Genomic DNA, 22167 nt, shown 5'->3' with positions numbered 1-22167 from the left:
GTAAAAAAAAAAAAAAACACCTCCAAATTTCAAGTAACATAGGCAGCTGGTATAAATCATACAGAACAATAAGTAGATTGAAAGCTTGTGCTAGTTACTTGTGCTTAGACTGGAGTCAAGAGAGTTACTCCTCAAAAATTCCAAATTCAGCAGAATTGAATTGAGGTTTATACAGAGGAAGGTGTGACCTGGATCTATAGTTCTACGCAGTTCTTGGAACATTTGATGAAGACCAAACAATTCAAACAGCTTCTTATTGCTTCTGCAAAAGATTTTGAATAAAATAATTGTCAATTTAAAATTGAGACGTTTTATATAAACACTGAAGATGCTACAGAAACAATATTTTTAATGAAGTAAAATGTGCATTAAGTATTTTATGTAATTCTTCTATGTATGTTTCTAAGCATAAAGTTATCAATATATGGTGAGAAAAATTTGGCAAAAATGAACAAATATCAGTTTTCTTGAGTAAGTGATATGTACACATAGTATAATGAAAGCTCAAGGAAAGACTGTAACAGGGCTTTTCACTCATGTGAAAAAATATTTCAGAGACAAATAAAAAAAATAGGATTTATGAGCCAATTTTACTTTGACTAGTAAATGCCAGTTATAATTTATATTAGATTATTTTATAGGAAAACTGTCTTTCCAAGAATTCAATTTTACTCCTTATGAGAAATGAAAACCTCAGTTTTGTCAACAACTTTAAGTCCAATGTAAAAATTACTCAGTTTAGATATCCCATTACATAAATGAAACAACCCCACTGAGCAATGTGACAGTGAAGATCAGCAGCACATTACTATTGATATGCTGACCTTTGTTACAATAAGGCAAAAAGCAGTAAGCAATGGGAACACAGTTTAAAAAGTTGAACATTCCCAAAAGGGCTTAACTGGCTCCAAATCTTAAATTTTTTGAAGGAAATGAAAACTGATGAAGCTTGAATGCAAGTCAAAGATAAGACTAAATGTTCAAAGGAGCTTACTACTAAGTATCTAAGCAAAACTGGAAGTCTAGGATTCTCTTCTAAGAATTTTAAGCATTTTTGTCACCTGCAGACATAAGGAATAATTCCTCTTTAAGTCTACACTGTGAGGCTTTTTTCTAGTTTGTATTCTGCAAATTGAACTAGACTTATGCACTAATTGAGAGGCTTGTCTAAAACCTCTATAATAGAAACAGTTTAAATTTAACTGCTACAATTAAAAGTCCAGCATTCTGTATGGTGGAGGGAATAAACAGAAGAACACAGATGAGTTTTTGGAAAAGAAAAAGATAAAGGTCACCAAGTTAATTGACCTAATAATAGCTAACAGAATAATGGTAATAAAGGATTACTTTATTCTGGAGAGTTTTTGCAGTATAACACAGAGCTTTTCCAAAACTGCAACATCTAGCTTAGAACTTCGAAGCAATACAGAGCAAGTCCGGAAGAAGGATTCATTACTGCAGGCTTCCAGGAAAGGCTGTAAGGAACCTGGAAAAGAAAATAATTTAAAAACTGTATCACAGAGTTCAGTGCAGAGAAAAGTGTAACTGCTATAGATACCTTTAGAAGGCCTTAAATGCTTCATGTTGTGCAATAATTACAACAACCAAATATTTCAATTTCTGTTGAGGCAAAACTCAAGTAGAACTAGAAATTGAAAAAATGCAGGTTCCTAAGAGTTCAGACACTACTGATCCTTGAATTGAAAGTATCGATTCTCTTGAGAACAAAGGAAAATAGGAAACAGAATAATTTTAAACTCAAATAAAAACTCTTACATTGAAAATGTTTATGCAATGCTCATTTATCATGGTTCTTTCCTTTAGACCATGGGAGGGGAACATTAAGCTGAGCAAAAAAACTCAGAAAGAAATATTTTAAGCTGCTGCAGATCACATGGGCAGGGATAGTACATATAAGAGACTTTGTGAGATCTGAGAGTCTTCCATTATCAGCATACTGTCCCTATATTCAATTTCAAGAGAGTAAACACAGTAATTAAAGGTAAAAGTAAGATCTGTACAACAATTAAATACAAAAACCCCTCCCTTAAAATAGTGGATGAGTTTTTAAGTCACACTGAAAAGCATTTCCTTTTACCCTGTTCCCAAAAACTAGTAACTTCAAAATAAGGTTAAATTTGTTTCCTGGTTATCTCATTCTTGGTTCTCATATTACAGATTAATTTATAGCAAAAACATAAAGGAATGAAGGAACAATTTGTTTTTCCTTAAAATTAACAGACTTTCATATACCAGAGGGCATTTGCATTGTGAGAATACAGATATGATGAAAATATTTTAATTGCAAAATGTTAAAATATTTAATGTGTTCCATTTAATAAGACACTGCAATATGCAAATTACAGCATAAACCAACAAACAAGACATTACGAAATATTAATATCCTGAATACTTTAATTTATAAAAAGGATATCAAGATATTTTTATCAGTACCAAAAAGGCTGGATGTACATTTTGGTCAAAATTTTCCCTCTCCTCATTCAAGGACATACAATTTATTAAATGCAACAAGTAGCCTTGGAGTGAATTCAAGGTTTTAATTTATTGCAGAAGGTTTATGGATAAAAAATCCGAAGAAATGCTATGGAAAACTGTTTGAAATAGGGCTTAAAAAATAAATCATCTTGGCATTTAAAGTCACTCCAAGAGCCTAGATAACTAATTTTCTGAGATGTGCATTTATGCTGAATATTCAGTAAGGACCCGGTTATTCCTATTGCAACAAATGACCAAGTGCCACCTCCCTGATACAAGGGAACTCATGAGACTTGTGGGCCTTGGCTGGTTTAGACCCTCAAATGAAGAGACTGAGAAACAGCAAATGCCTTTATCACGGATCAGAGAAACTACAGCTATATGTAATCTTTCCTCTTTTCAGCTGAGGTGATTTTGCACCTTTGATTTAAAATGCTACATTCAGTAGCTGGGATCCACAACATACATAATGGAATGTGTGGATGGAAATCATACAGATGCAGTATAATAATAGAGTTTGGTAGCAAGAGGCCAACCTTGCAGCAATAAAAAGCAACAACTGACATTCTATAAAGTTTGGAATAGGCAGGCAGATGTTTTGTGGTTTGCATAGCTGTAGTATCCTGTTCTTTACGCAAAGCAATGCAAAACAACAATTATTCAAACAGATATGCATTCTCAAGGCAATAAATCACTATAAATTAATCTGCTTTTCTGTTTACATCTACTTCCGTGTTTCTTGCATTCTTTCTACCATGTTCAATACACCTATGGTTTTATGCATATTGTCCTCTCTGATTTAGTACTACTTCTATTTAGTCTCTATTCTATTTAGAGACTATTTGCTGTCTCTAAATTGTAATATAAAACTAGAATGAAAGTAAAGTAGAAAGGAAAGCAGAAATCAGTGAGAAAAAGATAAGTAAAGATACTATTTCTCATTTTATTTTAGCTTACGGTCTTCAAAGCATACCATTGTTAGTTTTTTTTTTTTTAGTATTTCTGTACTTTCTCTGCAGAAGGCATTATTTTTTCAGAAATTGTCATATAAAAAAACCTCAGGGCTATCTGTCAATTACAGCAAACAGAAAATCCTTAGATGAGCTTGCCACATGTGCTACATTTAGTGATACGTGACTGACATACACTCAAGACTCAGTGCTCTTTACTGAGCCACTGCTCTCTGTCACAGAACTCTGGGGTTATTAAGTACATACAGAAGAGTCTTAAACCTGGAAAAACAGTTAATAAAATTTCACTTCTGGTATGATGCTGTAATGCCCTAGTGAGCCTAGCTTGTTAAAATCTATGAGATGTGGTGACAAAACTATGAACAAAAACAGCAAATAAGCAAAACCCAATGAACACAATCACATTCTTAAGAGTGTTTTGTGATCAAGTATTTCTATCACTGAAGAGTGTTTGAAGTAAAATTTCTGTACAATAGCAGGAAGAGATAACCTTCTCTAAAGCAATGAAAATTTACTACTGCAAATTATGCAGTCTATAATTTTATAGTAATTCTATAGAGATACAAATTTATAGAAATTCTTCTAAAATTTGCTAGAGTTCCTGCAAATGAGTGCCCATTCCCAAGAAACAGATAGGTCGGTCCTATCAACCTGCACTGCACCACCGAAGAAATGTGCTTTAACAACAAAAACTTGAAACAGTATCTCTTACTTACCAAAGATGTTTATCAGAAAGAGAAGAAAAGAATAAATAAACGTGTGAGAACATTGACATTCAAGATGTAAACTGAAAAGAATGGCTTTTGTTCTTTCTATTGCCTGTTAAGAAAACAAATGGCTTTTAAAAACTCATTTAGCATGACTTCTGACTCATCTGACCTCTGATTCATGAGAGATCTGAAGGCAACAAAGACTGCTTGGATGAACAGGGTAATCCTACAATTTATTCCTATAAATAGCCTTAAATAGCTATAAAGTACTTTTAATTCCTTTTCTGCAGGGTAAACAAATACTATATTTAGCTGACCTGAATATTTCTTTGCTGTCCAGCTCTAACTGGTTCTTTAAACATATTACATTAAAAAACCAATACACACACACACATATATGCTGTAAGAATGTTCTGACTTTGAAGTTTACAAATTAACATAAAAACCAACACTACTTTTAAGACAGAAGATTTTTCCTATAAAGCAGAACAGCTAATGTGTTAATAATGCCTAAATATTTGCAAAGTTAATCACATGAAACCCAAATGGAAAAAGCACAGTTAAATGGACTTTCTGTATGCTGTTTATATATTTAATTCAGATAAGCTTTTGAAGATTCTATTCTAAGTAATCAGAAAATGAACAAAACAAATACATAATTTAAATGCATCTCTAGCTGATTAACTAAAAATAATAAGCTTCACCTTTTTAAATATTTTGGTGGCTTAGATTCTGCATAGATTTTGCTTTTATTTAAGTAATTTAGAAAAATATAATTGGAATTTATCCTGACAGAATTTGTCACAATTTAAAATAATCTGCAAAAGCCTCCAGTGGTATCCTCAAAACATTGGAGTATGCTGTAGTTGCATTAACTTAGCTTGATTGGTAGACTGCAACGAACAATAAGCAATTTATCATTGTTGACAGGATTCATATGAAATTTACCCTCAAAGTAATCAGTTACACAGCATAAAATCTCACCAGCTACAGTTACCCAGAAAATTCTGTTTCATACCTAAAGCTACGTCACTTCAGGGAATAAAATGACAACTTTAAGTTCATATTGTAACAAATTAACGATTACAGATTTATCTCATTTTCTAATTGAGATAGGATCTGTTGGGAGAAAGGAGAAGGCAGTTCAGCAGTGAAAGTGAATGATGCAGCAGTGTCCCCAGCAAGTGCATCATCACCCCTTACTGGCTGTGAGGTGGAAACACAGTGACAAAGGATGAGGAAAACACCTACTGCCTTCACTGCCTCAGTCTTTAATAACAGCTGGAAGACAGGGACAAGAAGCAGAAGGAAGCTCCCAAAATCCAAGGGGAAATGGTCAGTGACCTGACACACCACTTAGACACACAGACAAGCCTATGGGACCAGATGGGATCCACCAAAGGGTATTGTGGAAGCCAGTGGGAAATGCTCACCAAGCCACATTCCATCATTTGCCAGCAATTCTGATTAATAGGGAAAGGCCCAGGTACCTGGAGCCTGGCAAATGTGACACTCATCTACAAGAAGGGCCAGAAGGACCATCCAGGGAACTAGAGGCTTGTCAGCCCAACCTTGTGCCAGGGAAGGCCATGGAGCAGGTCATCCTGAGTGTCCCCACATGGCACGTGCAGAGATCGAGCCCAACCAGCACAAACATGGGCTTATAAAAGGCAGGTCCTGCTCGACCAACCTCATCTCCATCTACAGCCAAGTGACCTGCTTGGTGGGTGAGGAAAAGACTGTGGATATTGTTTACCTGGACTTCAGCAAAATCTTTGACACTGTTTCTCACAGCATTCTTCTGAAAAAACTGGCCGCTCTATGTTTGGAAGAGTGCATTGTTTAGTAGGTAAAAAAAAAAAAGTAAAAAAGCCCCAGACTGGTAAAAAACAAGTCAGGAAGCAGCACTTAGCAAAGAGAGAACAGTCAATGCAATGTATTTGTTAGATTTGGACCAAAAAATGGAAAAATGTGCCCTATGTGCCCTTCAGTAAAAATCTAAAATTATTTTCAGGAGCTAAAGCTGAGAAATAAAAAAGAAAATAAAACGTACTATAGGTTTATCTATAAGTACTTGTATTAGAACTACAGTTGTTGATGCAGAATAGCCAGGTATTTTTGTTTGGTAAATAAATGCTACAGCAGTTATAACTAATCTATATGTTAATATTATTTGAGAAAGGAACACGTGATATTTACATTGCAGAAAATGGAGCTTAGTAGAATGGCTGGAAGGTGTATTGTGTAAGGAATTCACTAAAAATTAACCTCAGGTTTAAACACTTTTTTTTCTTATCTGGTGAACTAATTAGTGACTATGGCATAAAGGTAGGAATAGTCCAATGAAATTCCATGCTGGAACTGCCTACTTAGAATGCAGCAGGTATAAAATACAGAATCAGAATTCTCTTACTTGCTAGAATTGCAGAAGCATAAAGTTGATATACTAAAAATCAACATACATTTCTCCTGGCAAATCACAGATTATCAGTGGATCAAAGGATAGATCTGATCACCAGAGGATGAAAGCTTTTGCTGTGCTGATTGAGTTCAGTTTGTATATGAGCAATCAACATGGTCTTACCATTAAAGACTGGTTCTGATGAGGCCTGACAGAGAGAAAAAAACATCTTACAAAGAATCTAGGTAGCATTTTAAATTGAAGTTGTACACTACTATGGGTTACTTTGTTAAAGAAATGAGAAAAGGCTCAATGAAAGACCAGAATCACAGAAGGAATCACAACTCTCTCAGTATACATCTGAAGGAGCTTTGTTCCAAAAACAAACTCCAAGTAAACCTTAACATTGAAAAACCATCACTTGGCATCACCTGTAGTTCTGTAACGTTAGATTGCAAGTGAGCAAGTATATAAAGTCTGAGCTCTGACAATGCACAGATGTTACTCAAACTACACAATTTTTATTTTCAAGGAAAGCTTTTCTTTATGGAATTATATTAACTATGGCATTGCTCAAAAAAAAAAAGCTGGCTAAAAAGTACAGTAGTTCTAATAGTCAAATACAAAACAAGATATGTATAAAAATATTTTTTCTACTTAAATAATTTTATGGAAAACTATAAATCTGTAAACTTTTTATTAAAAATATGCAAGTTTAGTAAATAAGAGCAAACAAGATCTTACTTGAATAAACTTCAACGTTCTAAAGATTTCATAACTTAAATTGACTGGAAAGGGGAAGTGTATATCCAAATACTGATATAAACAGCTCTTTTTAATATAAAATAAGTTTTAAAAGTTAGCATTCATATCTACCTTCAAAATGATATACTGCTTAAGAGCCACACTATTACCCAAAATGAACGGTGAAACTTTACTTCTGGAATGGCTACTTGGCTCTACATAACTTTATATTTAATGGTTCCTTCTATTTATTCCTTTGGAATGGGTGAGACCGGGGTCCAAAATTCAGAATGGCTAAGCATTACATGACTGTTACTAGAAGGAGGACAAAATAATACACAGATATTATTTGTTATTAGAGAGGGGTACTTCATACTAAATTAATTTCATCAGAATCAAAGTATTCGAACTAAATTTTAATTTAATTAACAAAAATATGTGCAAACTTTTGGTGTACTCACTTGCTTTCAGCACATATATGTGAGTCCTAGCATTATCTAATCTGCATTTAACAAAGTTAGAGATCCTTATCTGTGGTTAAAATATTAAACTAAAACATCTATTAATCCAACACAATTATCCACTGTTTTCAGAAGAATGAATAAAAATTACAAAGGTAAGATAGGATAATAGAGAAAGGATTTATTTTTAAATGGTTTGTATTTCAATGTTCACACCACGTAAGCTGTAAGTCATTTCTATCACTATAGCTTCAAAACACAAGTCCTCAGGACAATTTCACATCTGCTCTTCACACAGGTGAGGGGAAATCTACCTTAATATAATATTCACAAACTTGACATTTTTATCCTTTCAGTACTGCAGAAGAAACTTGAAAAGATGCAATCCTGAAAAGTTACCAGTAAAGATAATATGCTGGAAAATGTTGAATTTTAATCTGTTTAAGCATATGGGAATTTTTTACAAGCCTTCACTGTTTGTACTCTGTAAAGTCTCCAAATGCTAAGATTCAAGAGGAAACATAAAGGGGCATGTTTGAGTTTTCTTGGCAAATTCTGACCATTGACCTAACTTTTTAGAAGTAACCACAGAACAGTGCACATTGTAGAATTCCTAAGATCCGTTATGAAAGCATTCCAGCAAAAAGGAAAAGAGAAGTGTCCTATAGATAGTCAACATAAGACTTCAGTTTACATGTAAATAAGCACAGCTTCTTACTATGGAGAAAATCCTTTTATCTTCACTGGCTTCATTAACTTCCCTACAAGACTATATCTGGACACAGACTTGGTTATTCATGACAATAATATTTTCTTCCAAAAAAATTAAAATTAAAAGTAAGGTTCAGTGAATATGTAAATAAATACAGCTCGCTTTTGCAGTTATTAAAATTCTTCAGTTATGTCAAAATGGTTAAGAAATCACACTTAAGCCCTACCAGAATGTGCCATAACTTACAGTAAACTTGAGAGCATCATTTTGAGATTTTTTTTTAATGTGCTCTCATTTTGATTTGTGAATAAGTACACATTAATATAAAATATACTCTCTGCAAAACAGAAATAAGCTAGAAGATAAACTATACTTAAGTTTTATTTAAAGCAAATGCCAGAGATTTGTAATGTCCAGTGAGCAGGTAAGTTTTGGTTTCATTGAATGAACTTAAGGTTGAGAAAGGGGAACCTACTAATCCACCTGACAGCAGTCAGATATCACTGCAGAAGGAATTAAAGGCATATGATGTCTTTGTATAAAAGTGCAAAATGTGAAAGTGAGGCAGGGAGCTCTCTGCCAACAGATTTCAAATCAGGCATGAACCAGACTGCAGTTAAGAAGGGTATTTTTGATAGGTGAATACAAACTTACTACATTATTTGAAATCCTTTTAACTGATTTACAAGTTAAAAAAAAACCACAATAAGTTATGTGAGAATACAGGAAGAACATTATTGAACAAGATTGCATGTAACAAGTATTCAGCTACAAGGTGATTTAATACCAATTATGTGATGTTCTTCAACACCCACAGAACAAATTTTCTTGATGAGATCATGCTACTTATTATTAGATTGTTTCCAGAAAATGTTTCTAGTCTGGTATCCAGGAATTCTCTCAAACAGTAAGCTGCAACTACTGTCCTAGAAAAAAGATTTGATGAGAAAAAAAATTTGTAGTCATAGGGAGGGAGCTTTGGGGCATGAAGATGCCCTGGAAGCCACTGTTTCATACTATAACAATCTGCATGATTAGAAGCAACAATTACTTTAATTATCAAACATGAATTTTAATAGTAATTTTAATGGGAAATGGTAAGAGCTTTGTTAAGCAATAAATACATTATGTGCCGTTTGACTAAACTGAAACATTGGCACATAGCAGTTAATAGGTTTTGCTCTCAAACTTTCTAAGGCAGGCAGAGCATGCTGCATTTGTAGAAATCTATCACAAGCCATTCAGCATTTAACAAGATACTAAGCCTACTTGCTATGACAATTCTGTCAGGGAAGATTTTGGTTTTAGATCTGTCTTCACAAGGACCATAGCTTAGAGATGGGACTAAAAACTGAACACCATGGCCTGGCAGCCTGCTTTCCTTAACTGAAGAAAGGAACCTTCAAAAGCTGTGGTACTGAATTTTTTTCCCTATTAAATTAGCAGGAAGAGATGTCTTACCCTTTTCCATAATGAAAAGCAAGGACGATGCCTTTATAGATCACTCCTTAGATTAAAAGGCCAAAAGAAGGATCAAGTTGAATGTTATGGCAGTCATCTGAAGCCTCAGATTCAAGGAAAAGAGCACCATGAGTAAAATAACACTGTAGGACTTGCTCCCTTGACTCTACATTTATCAGTCAATCTTTGTAGTAAGGGAAAGGTGGGCATCCTCCAGAAAACAAACATGGTTTGAAATACTGGTAATGGGTATGGAGAGGAAAAGGAAATTGAAATGGATATAACTGAACTGACAATTCCCCTATCTGATCATGGAACAAGACAGGAACCAATGAGATAGCTACAGTAAAAACATAGCTATACCAATTTATACATCATTATGCACACTTTTAAACAAAAATATTAGCAGAATGTAACAAGAGAAAAGAGATAAATTATCTTTGTGGAGTTGATTTTCTACTGTCAGGTTCACAACAAGCTATTAACTGTCACAACTGTGGAATCTAGAAGCAACCTATTACTTCCCCTGAAGAGAGATGACTAAACCAACTAGACTGCAACTTAGGCCACTGAGCTCATCTGAAAAAAAATTTATCCAGCATATAAACAACATGAAATATAACATAAATTATTTAGAATTATATAGTTTATAATTAAAATTACCTACAATTTCATTTCAGTTACTTATTAAGTTTCTAGCACAAGTTAAAATAAGCATTTGCTAACAAAATGCAAGTGGTTAGGTAAGGACCCACACAGTTGCAAAACTTTGTTCCTCAAATCTACTAACAATAAAAGTAATTAACAGAATCCAAAGAAGTACTGGAATATGGAAAAAAAACCCAATACTATGAGAGCATTAAAGTAAACTGAAACTGAAGTTCTTTAGACACAAAGTAAACTGTCTGAAATACTGCATAACATCTTTAGCAGTTCCTCTCACTCTTATGCCCTGAGAAGCATACTAACCTCAACTTTTTTTCACCCCTGACATTTAGAAGTCAGCCTTTGGTCCAACTATGAATGAGTTTGTATATGACAAGAACAATGATGAGTAGAACATTTTACCTCCTCCTTAGGCCTTAAGATTTCTCAAAAAGAGGTGAGACAAACAAGATTGGCATATATATATTTGTACCACACACATATACATATTCTGTATATCACAAACATTGTACCCGTATCACCTGGAAAAATGCTGTGGCAAATAAGATTACTAATTCTTTTCTAGGGCCAAAGCACAGTAAAATTAAGCAAAACATTATAATCTTGGCATAGTAAAATTCAGCAAAACATAACCATCTCATCTAGAAATACCATTCTCACACCCCAGAAACTCAAAAATTATTGGGGATGAGCTGGTCATTCAAACTAGAAAATGAAAATAGAACTTATATTTTATCTCCACCTTCTGGCAGGTTTTCATGATTTGGGTTCCCTGGCACAGCCTGACTTCAAAGAAAAATATCAGCAAGGTAATACAGTGGAATAAACTGAAAAGCCAAACAAAAAATAGCTACAAAATTTCACAGCAAGAAAGAAGAAAGTAACCAGGATGAAATACAAAACAGTGGCTGAGAGGGAGAAGAAAATACAAGATGACTCAGAAAAAGACAGACAATTCAGAAATACATTTTATGTCTTTACTAAATGTACATGATACAAAGAATTGCTAATAGTATATTAGACTATTTACACAGCTTTTACACTGTATTTTTATACTGCTTTTGCATTGTTTTTATGCTTTCCTCGCCTGTTTTCATAATGATTTTTTTTTGTAATTACCCACATTTACCAGATTCCATGGTCATCTGAAGTAATCCATCAAGAGCACTGGAAAGCAGACTTGTACTGGATATTTTTAGGTGACTTAATATGACAGGCACACATTGGTATTCCAAAAATAAGGCCTTCCCTTCATCTGTCTTCAAGTCTACACGAAGGGACTCAAATGCCTGAGCCAGGTAATCCACTGAAAATATCAGAATACAGGCAATAAAACTTCTATAGTCATTGTTTCATTAAGCCATGTGAACAACTATCATGGCAGATACACACTTAAAAGTTAACTAGCTGAAAATATTAAATTTACTTTTTATATAAAGACACCGTCTGCCGATTTTTATTCCTTAACAATCCATTGTGAGTGGAGAAAAAATTATCTACAAATCATTTGTTTAAGAAAAATATACTTACAAATGTAAAGTCCTGCAAATATGTTGTTAAAGAGGAAAGAAAATACAAACTCACATAGTTTGAGAAAATGCTGGTTTCAACATCTGGGAAATCTCTATTAAGGGATCAGTGGCTGATTTTTCTGAGTGAGAGCAATTATTTTCATGAGAGCAACTAGTCCCATTCCTTCTATAAAAAACTGTAGTTTCAATATAAACATTTTATATTCTCATCCATTCTGAGAAATTATACAAAGGATGTAGATTAAGTGAACCAATCTATTTTCTTAACTTCTGCTGTCAAATCTTCCTCAGTATCTTGGAATTGTATTGATCATCTGGAGCACAAAAAATGAAGTAGAATGAAACATTCATCCTACTGCATAAGTTTAACTAGGGTGCCATCTGCTGGATACTGACATTTTGAAGAAATGAGGACATATGTTCAAACCAAATTTGCTATTTTATCACCAGATCATTACTGCCATGTGGTCAGAGTGATCAAAATTCACACACGGTGATTTCTGACATATGTTTAACAACAGATCATATTTTCTGTGCTACAGCAGCCAGCAGCACAAAGCAACCATGAAAAGCTAAATGAATTCATTCTAATCAGGAGTGTTCATCTGCTTAGGGAAAATCAGTCTCTGCAATGACTAGTTCATTATTTCAATTCTTCTTGCATTGTTTTTATCAGACATTCCTAGAAAGTGAGTCTCAATTTGAGACTAATTATCATACTTCACCAAAATATGTTGACTGAAATAGTTCCCTCCAAAAGCTGGAACACTGTGGTAGTTCATGAATGATGTCAGGATGGTCTTCCACCATATTTTATTCCCATGTTTACTATAAATACTCACAATGTAAGTAGTACACAAGTCATTAAGCATAAAAACATACTAATATGCTTAAACATCAAATCCAGAAGCACAACTTCCATGAATAAAAACTCTATTCACTATTTAAGCATTTAAAATATTTGGCATTCCTGTTTTGCGTCAATCCAGGTGCCACAGATAGTAGCAATTTTGTGACGTGGATTTCTGCTGTCTATGAAATGCCCCAAAATTAAACATATTCCATGGAAGAGACTAAAAAAATCATATTCCAAAGCAGGTATCTGATTTTGACATTTTTGCACAGTATTTCAGGTGTACCTTGAAAATTAACATTTCTGTAACCTGTATCAATCTCTTCGTGTTATTGACAAAAGAAACATGTTACTTGTAAAGATATTTTAAAATACAAACTATTTGGAGGCAAAATGGTAGCAAAAATAGAAACATGAAATAATTTTAGGTTGGCATCTGCTTCCTGTTGAAAGTAGAACCATTTCTGAGGTTAGGTTAGATTGCTCAGTTGTAAGCCCACTAAAAAATTACTTGCTATCAAAATGATCCAGTGCTTTTTAGAATGTCTTTGAAGAGGGAGAAATAAGTGCTTAGTACCACAAAGGGCTGGAAAAGAGTTATAGAGATGTTTGCTCTAATGCTATGCTTGTAAAATTTATTCTTGCAGAAAATCCTAGTTATGCAGACACACAGTACTGCTAAGTTGCTGCAGGTAAGCAGCAATCACATCTTACACCTGCTCTTAATATTATAGAGTTACATTTCTGCCTGAGTTCCATAAAAAAGGATCTGCAACACCTTGTCCCTTGTTTCTCCTGAAGAATGCTAAGATTTCATAACAGAAGGTAGCAGTTAACAAATCAGAAGAGAAGAATTATCTTATTCTTTGAGTTGCATTTTCCACATCTTTCCTTACACTGTCCAGACACAATCTGATTTGTGTAGTCTCACAGTGTCTACTTTTAAACCTTTATCTTCTCCCCGCTCTTCAGAAATGCTGACTTTTCTGACAAGTCATCACATTAAGAAAAACACATAAATTCTAAGATAAAATTAGTAATAGCAAGATTCATACTTGTATATTTTCCTTCACAATACCCAAGTAAAATCACTTTTCACTAATAAAACATAATGAACTCTACAGTATTATTAAAATGCTTTTTGTCCAGGCACAACTGAAATAGATAAATTAATGTAAAAAAAAAAATTTCGACTTACCTTGTTTCACTGTTTTAAGAACAATCAAAGTTGACAGAAACCTCAGAGGCATACAGAAACTCTTAAAGAAAGCTGCTGACTTTGATTTACTTTCTGTAGGCTGTTCAGAAGAACTGTGTGGGTTTCCCTTACTCACTATGCCTTTGAAAATATCTTCGCCAAGTCTCCTCATGGTTGATCTCATTGTTGTGTGCTGCTTCAAACAGTGCATATAGTTAGTGCAAACATTTTAACTTGACATACATATGTTCTCCATGCAATTAAATATTAAATTACAAATGTTTTGACCATGTATAGAAATATAATCAGTATAGGAGATAATGCTTTGTTTCAAAAGATGTTGAACAATATTAACATGGTGCCTTATCAACACACACTTCAGCAAGAGATTAATTAGCGAAGGTTCTAGATACTCTGACGTTATTTAAGTTGCCTCTGGTTCCAGAAAAAACTGTTTAAGTTAACTTAATTTTGTAAGCTTGCCTGAAGTCATATCCTTTAAAAGCATTTACAGAACCAAGGTCTAAATATGAAGCTTAAGAACACTGCAGAAGTAACATCTACTACATTTTCATCATAAACTCTATTGATAAATATTTCTACAGAATCAAACTTCACAATATTCTTGTTTAAAATATAGTTACTTATTAGAACTAAACCAAACATCTTACTATTGTACTGAATTTAAAATCAGGATATTTACAAAGTTTTAGGTATTTGATTTAGCAAATGAACATTGACAGCGCTATGCTGGGTCTTTACAATATGACTGTCTTTTTCTTTATTATATTGCTGAATATTTTCTTATGGCAGTCTGGTCAAAAAGAGCAAGGAATTTGTCTTGTGGTTAGACACCAAGCAGAGGACAGAAAAACCAAAACTTTTTCACTGCTTTGCTACTCACTTCCATTACTTACAACAAATCTCATTCATAAAACACACAATAAAATAACTGTCTTCTCTAGTGCAAGGTTTGTTAATACATAGGCAAAAATATAGTTTCAGGTGTGCTTAGACATCACAAGAGAGATTACATACGTAGGGAAACTACATTTCCCTATGTACACAGTGCAAAATTTAAATTTAACTTGAAAAAGAATTTGTTTTTCATTGCCACCTGTCTATGATCAACACTATGAATTTGTTTTACAAAGACAGCAGTTTCTTTTCTATATGCTACCTGAAAACATCCATTTTTCATATGTATTTAATATGCAAAATCCATTAATATCTTCTGTGATTTTTTTCTAAACATACTGCATGAGGACCACTTGTTTTACCTGTATATCAGTGTCTAACTGTCTTATAGACCAGTAAATAAATTTAATCACAGGCACATGCAGTTTAGGATTCACATAGGGCATCCACTGGAGTTGCTCAGCGGCTATAGGCAAAAGCTGAAAAATATACAAAAACAAAATTACATGCAGGATATTAAGTATTCTATAAGCTACATGTAAGTGAAAAACAAACAAACAAATTTCCTAACTTGGAGTTTATCAGATTACATATGCAAATATTCTCTGGGCAGATCCAGTACAGCTAACAGAATTACATGCATACACAGGTTTTTAATTTTACATAGCTTTACATGTGGGACTGGAGATACATGTGAGCTCAGTCTCAGTAAATCAAATCACAGTGCCTACAGTTTTTTTATATAATGAATAAATACAACAAAGTGAATTTTCTGAACATGTCACCAATTTCTAAATCTTGGTATCACATGAAAAAACAATAGAGGTTGAAATTCAGCATAGTATCACCTTTTGCTGGTGATGAATTTAAATTTTAGTATCTAAATAGGCATAAAAATATTGTAAATTTGACCTTTGATGTCATTAAAACAATGTATCATGCATAACAATGAAGAGAAGCTATCACCTCATAGAAGTTACTTGAAAAAAATGCTGAAGTTCTTAGGTTGAGACAGGACACCACACTTTTTATTAAAAATTATCTGTATGCTTTACAAATGACAAATTATCTATTATAACTCACTGATGGAATGAATATTGACTTACTAAGAATTATTTTGTTTTAATTACATGCTGACCTCTTATACACTCAGAATGATTTAAAGCAGAGCAAAATCTGAAAATATTAACACAAGCAAATAACCCAAATCCCTTTACCTTCATACACTTTTCCTGAGTACAGGGGTTCTTTGAGCTCTGGGTAACCCTAGGTTTATGACTGTCCTCTCTTTCTTCTTGAGTTTTTATTTTGCTAAGATGCTGGTCAGAGATCCAATCCATCAGATAAGTTAAGAGCTCATAGACTTGTGAATTCAATGGTAGCTGTAATATATTCACATCTTCAGATATTTCAGCTTTCAATTTAATGCTTTTTCTAAGCTAAAACAGTAACAGACTGAAATACATGACAGCACATTAGTATGAAATATTATGCCTAATAGAAAGGATGAGAATTTTATGCCTGATAAAATCTGAGAGGTGAGTTACTACAGTGTGAGTTTGTGGAAAATGTATTCAAGCACCCAATGATCTTGAACAGGCCATGTGTGCTCTGCTGGGCCTTGTACCTAGGGTCTGAGAAGCCTGTATAGTAAGAATGCATTAGCATGCATAAGAATGCATAAGAATGCATAGGAATGTAACTTACAGTATCTCTGGGAATGCATAGGAATGTAACTTACAGTATCTGTATGCATATCAAAGGTTGGAAGGTGGCAGTCCTGAGTGCAAGACCCCTGTACATCAAGGAGTCAGAGATCCACACCACAGCTAACTTTAGCAGGTGCAGTCTGTGCTGTGCTGCACAGACCAAGCAGCTGCACAGTTAATCCTGTGCTTGACTGCAGGATAAACTCAGGCAGCTCCCTCTTGGTACTGCTGATCCTGTCTGGCCTTGGCCTTGTCTTAAAGGGCAACAAGTTCTCCTATGAACGTCCTTCATGAACAGAGTTGTTTTCTTCCAAGAAAATGATATATATGTTGAGTGGCCAAAAAGGAGGGGCATCTTTCAACAGACAGACTCTGCTCAGCCTGCCCTGGGAAAAGTCCACCAGGGCTCCATTTGATGCTGCACAAACACAATGTTCCAATCATCTAACAGGACACAGGATTTTTACTCACTCTCTACATTCCTCCTCTTATTCTATCTTATTTTAATAGCCATTTAATTAAGCCATTTGTTGTCAGTCTTTCTTACAAAGACCCAATCTTACAAAGATTTGTTCTGACACAAATTCTGTGACAGTGGATGCAGGTTATAATTGTAATTGGCAGATGAAAGATAACATGGTATGAGGAGGAAAACTTGCCATATAAATAAAAATATACACATATGCATATACATAAGCAATATGAAATCCAAGACATATTTTCAGCAACAAACTTAATTCTTTGTTAAGTGTGGGTTTTCCCCCCCCAATAAAATCTGTTTCTATTTTTAGTGTAATTTACAAAATAAAATTAGAAGCTACATTTTGTAATTTCTAGCAGATGCACAGAGAACGTTACACTGCTTAATGTCTTCCAAATGAAAAAATTCAAGACTTCTCCATAATTCTTACCATAGTAGTTCTTGATGTTGCCATCACTTTCTCCTGTTTCACAGATTTGCCTTCTTTCATCACTTGATACAAATCATTAGATTTCGGTACCTTTGAAAATTCATGCTTCCTCTAAACAAAATATAACAATGAATTATATTTCACTGGTTACCTATAAAAGTAGGTACATGTAAGAACAAACCTTACTTGTAGATTTTCTAAACGAGCTTTTGCTTTTCGTGCTTGACCTTCCAACTTCTTGTTCAACTCAGTTACATCACTTAACTGAAAGAAGCAGAAAATATTAAACTGTAAATTCAAAACTCACATCTTGTCTTAATTATCACACTGAAGAAACTTCATGTTGTTCAGCAGCTAAATTATTTAAGTTTTTTCTTATTAGCATGAAAAGGGATAGAAACAAAATCATCATCCATTCCCCACAACAAATTACAGAATCATAGACTGGGTGAGATTTGAGAGCACATCTGGTCCAACTCCCAGCTCAAGCTGGGCCAGAAAGAACTGCTGTTGTGTCCAGACAGCTTTTGAAGAGTTCCAAGGTGTTAGACTCTCATCACCTCTGTGGGCAATCTGTTCCAGGATAAGTAAGACAGCAGCAGTATCTCTGTTAACCTGCAGCCCAACCTTTCAGAGTGCAGGGGGAGAATAAGCACTACAATGACACTCTAGATATACAGGCACTTCACATTTCATTACTTTTCATGAAGAAGTGACAAAAATGCACAGATTCAAGAATGTTATCATAGTCTTGTTAATGGGGAAGGCAGTTACTGACCATGCTAAAAAAAGTCTGCTTGGTGAGAAAAGATCAGGTAAACTGCCACATCTATTTAAATTTAAAAAACCCCATGCTTTATCCATACAACAATAAACAGCATGATCATCACAGAAGTCCTCAATTTGCACAGAAATACAAAGATTTTATAGTGAGAGGAAATAATGAGACAGATGGATTGCATCAGAACTACCAGCATCCTAGGAGTTAGGTCTGACTTTCTTAAGGGAAAGAATAAGGCTCTGCTGTAGATTTTATTGTATTCAGATTATCAGAACATTAATTAGGTCAATGAATAAACAATGCTCAAATCATTTAGATATTTTGTGTATCACCATTTTAGATCAGGGTTAACAGTCAAGAGAGACAAATTCCTACTCTATGCATTACTATGAAACACACCATTCTAGTTTACAAATTGAGAAAATACTTCCTTCATAAAATTTGCAAAAATAACTGAAAATACTGATCAAACATGAAGTTAGAAATAAACATTCTACTTCTTACTTAATAGAATCATCATAGCAATTTGGCACAACAAATCTACACGGGGTAGATTCCATTATGCCACAAAATACCTTCTCTCTATTCATTCTCAAAGGATTTTCCCTTCCTAACAATTAGCTGTTGCTAGTGAGTCAATGGAATAAATCCTACTTCTTTTTTATATTGTAAAAAGTCAGAAAGTCTAAATTTCAAGTACTAGAAACAGGTGAGAAAAATACTTTCAATTATACATACAATTCTTGTCTTAGAGAAACAAAAAATCAGCAATTTTGTCAACACAAGCTGCTCAAATATTTTAAATTGTTGACTGTAACTTGTAGAATTACTTATGAAAGGAAATAATAAAGTTTACCTGCTTTCTTAAAGAGTCATTTACATCCCTCAAGTTGTCAAATGATGACTTCAGCCTCCTATTTTCTTTAGTTATTTCTCTCAAGGCTTCTGTCAGCTGCTTAACTTCTGCCTCATGTTGCTGCAGAAATATCAAATTTAAGAACATGTTTTAAAATAGACTATTCTAGAAACAGTAAGTTCCACTTAAGTGTTAAAAGAGTTAGACAAACTTTTTCATATGAAGTTCTTAATGTCCAAATTTGCATGTTCAGTCAGCAGTGAGAAAAACAAGCTCTATACTGCCTATTAAGAAAGTTCTATACAGAAACTGAGAGCAACATGCACAGCCTATAGCTCCTATTGCTGCCTATTCTACCCATACCAACTAATATAAGTATATTTCTCAAACAATTCAGATATGGGGTGCATTTGTGAACCAAAATCAATGACAAAGCCTTTACCTACAGCTTACTCTTCCAAATATTTACAAAAATAGTTGTGACTGTGTTTTGGGTTTTAACTCATGTTTCTGGCTTTGCTTACTCTGAATCGTGCAGAGTGAGAAACTAATCATATGCCTTGTAGAGACTGGGGATCTGGTTTACAACACAAGCATATGAATTATTACAACCTGCATATCCACTGCCATTCATCTCTTATCCCTGAAATTTGTTTTCTATTTAATCTTCTCTGGACCTTAGATTTAAGTACCTCAGATTTGGTAAAATAGCAAGATTTTATTTTACTGAAGATATTCCAGCTTTCATTTCTCACCTTCCATGAATTCACTCTTCTTCACTACTCTTTCTTTCCACACCCCCAAAGTTAAGTTGGTCTTCCTCTGAATTTTTTGAGTCTTTGTTTTCTAGTACTCTCTGCAACAGGTGCTATGTCATAAGATCTCAATGTGTCTTAAAGCATTCCCAAGGAAATCCACTGCAACTACAGCTAATGCAAAGACACTCAATTAACTTACACACAGTTACGGATAGACCACATTTTTTTTCTCTAATATTGGTCACATAGCTTTCACTATTTTACAAAAAATTACCTCCTTTCTCTAACTTGTATCAGTAAAATGTACTACACATCAGACAAGTAAATGCACCATTCTGAAACAGAAGTCATACAAAAACTCTAGCAATATTGTTCAGTACTTTTTATTTAAATCTTTCCTTTGGGGATTTCATGGGCTTCAAAGAAATAGCAGAATTTCCAGCAAACATGTGATGGATTAAAATAACCACAAATGAGTTAAAGAGTATATAGAGCAATATCTATCATTAAATATACCATTTCACCTCTTTTATAGCTGCAATTTTTGTGTGAACTTCTTCCTCAAGACCTCTTATTTTAGCCAAAGCTGCTTCATGTTGAAAAAACAATGCTTCTTGTTCTGTTAGACAATGCTCTCGTTTCTGCAGCTGCCGAGCATACTCCTGCTGCACTGAACTTTCTCTCTGTATCAAGAAGAAAAATGTTAAACTACTTTAAAAACCCATGTGAAGTTTTCCCAAATTATGCTGAATTTAAAATTTTGTCCCAGAGATACGCTTAGCTCTATATGAAATTATAGTTACCCAAGAGCTTACTAATACAAAGTATCCTGATGGACAGCTCTGTTCAGTTTCCTCCCACATTAGCCCAGAAGACCTCCATGTGCATTGGAATGGTTCAGCCTCCCAAAATGTAAAATTCAACTCTACATTGTTGGTCTAAAATATTAAACTTTGGCTTTTGCTTCCAAAATATTTGGATAATGGTATTAACTGTAAGACAGAACAGAATCTGATGTGACTGTCTGTGTTGAACTTCAGATTAATTGTATTGTTTCTTCAACTAGTGATAAGCACCCCTGAAAAACCAGTGATGAAAAAAGATACAAAATTATTTTTATCTCATGTGTTGCAAAAGACAATTATGACAGGGAATCCAGCAGAAGTTTAAGAACTATTACAGAGTAAAACCATATAGAAGACTCTTCTATTAGTAGCCTAAACCTGCTGGGGATGAACTGGTGGGATGAATAGAGAGATTTTGGAGGAGGCTATGGAGGCAAGCGCTTTGGAATGCCCAGAGTCAGGAGAACAGTTTCAGATGTTCTCAAGAGAAGCAATGCTTCTGAGTGCTTCCTTCTACACATACAATGTCTTACAAGACAGTCTTGGATGTAGAAACACTGTGTTCCAACCCCCTCAAGCTGAATCTGCCCACCTATACATCTACCTGGTCTACCCAAAATTCAAGTCAAAGCATCATTACTGAATCACTGAATTAATCTAGAGGAAGAGGCAGATGAAGACACAGATTTAGTATATAAGTAACTGTGATTAATATAAAGTCATAGCAAAAAATATTAGTCTTAATGTATTAGTAAGTTTTACTATATAAGTAATTTCAAATTTCTTTCTCAGAAGTGAGAATATTCACAGCATCATCCAACAAAAATTTGAAGGTGATTCCAGTTCTTACCTGGAGCTTCTGATGTATGACAAATAATTCATTGTAAATTTGACTGATGTGAGGTGGTATTAAACCTTGCCTATTGCATGCCTGAGCACTAGTTCCATGCACAATTTTCTTTAACAAACCATGGTTGATAATTTGGTCTGTATTTTCTTGAGTATTTGCAGACAAATGAGATAGTAGAGTGAGGCCTGTCAGCATGAAAAAAATGCATTTCACATTAAGAAATCACTCATAGCTAAATATTGATATGATAGTTGTATAAAACCAGCAAAAAATATGTTATAGGAATTCAGAGTTACAAGTATAGAGCAAGACAAAGCAAGTATCAAAATGTGAA

The 22167-nt window shown here is 34.1% G+C and overlaps 1 protein-coding gene across 1 annotated transcript; it reads right to left on the bottom strand.

Moving 5' to 3' along the window:
* On the bottom strand, positions 1 to 22167 carry CCDC138 (coiled-coil domain containing 138). The gene is made up of 11 exons (XM_021545578.3): positions 21834 to 22167; positions 20663 to 20821; positions 19381 to 19500; positions 17930 to 18007; positions 17744 to 17854; positions 16341 to 16505; positions 15486 to 15602; positions 14206 to 14398; positions 11746 to 11928; positions 1348 to 1486; positions 1 to 262 (listed from the first exon to the last, which is right to left on the bottom strand). The coding sequence occupies exons 1-11, from the start codon at positions 22026 to 22028 to the stop codon at positions 91 to 93; spliced, it is 1632 nt and encodes a 543-aa protein (XP_021401253.2). The 5' UTR covers positions 22029 to 22167; the 3' UTR covers positions 1 to 90.

The sequence above is a fragment of the Lonchura striata genome, chromosome 2, assembly GCF_046129695.1.
Source record: "Lonchura striata isolate bLonStr1 chromosome 2, bLonStr1.mat, whole genome shotgun sequence".
NCBI lineage: Eukaryota > Metazoa > Chordata > Aves > Passeriformes > Estrildidae > Lonchura > Lonchura striata.
The sequence above is the reverse complement of the archived record's forward strand: the minus strand, read 5'-3'. Positions and strand labels throughout refer to the sequence as shown.

Excerpts from the sequence above, each read along its gene's own strand:
- CCDC138 (XM_021545578.3), bottom strand. The coding sequence starts at position 22,028 with ATGCTGACAGGCCTCACTCTACTATCTCATTTGTCTGCAAATACTCAA. Across the intron at positions 14,399-15,485 it reads AGTTAGACACTGATATACAG|CACACAACAATGAGATCAAC; the intron begins GTAAAACAAGTG and ends TGTTTGAAGCAG. Across the intron at positions 1,487-11,745 it reads GACCATGGAATCTGGTAAAT|GTTCCTTACAGCCTTTCCTG; the intron begins GTGGGTAATTAC and ends TTTCTTTTCCAG.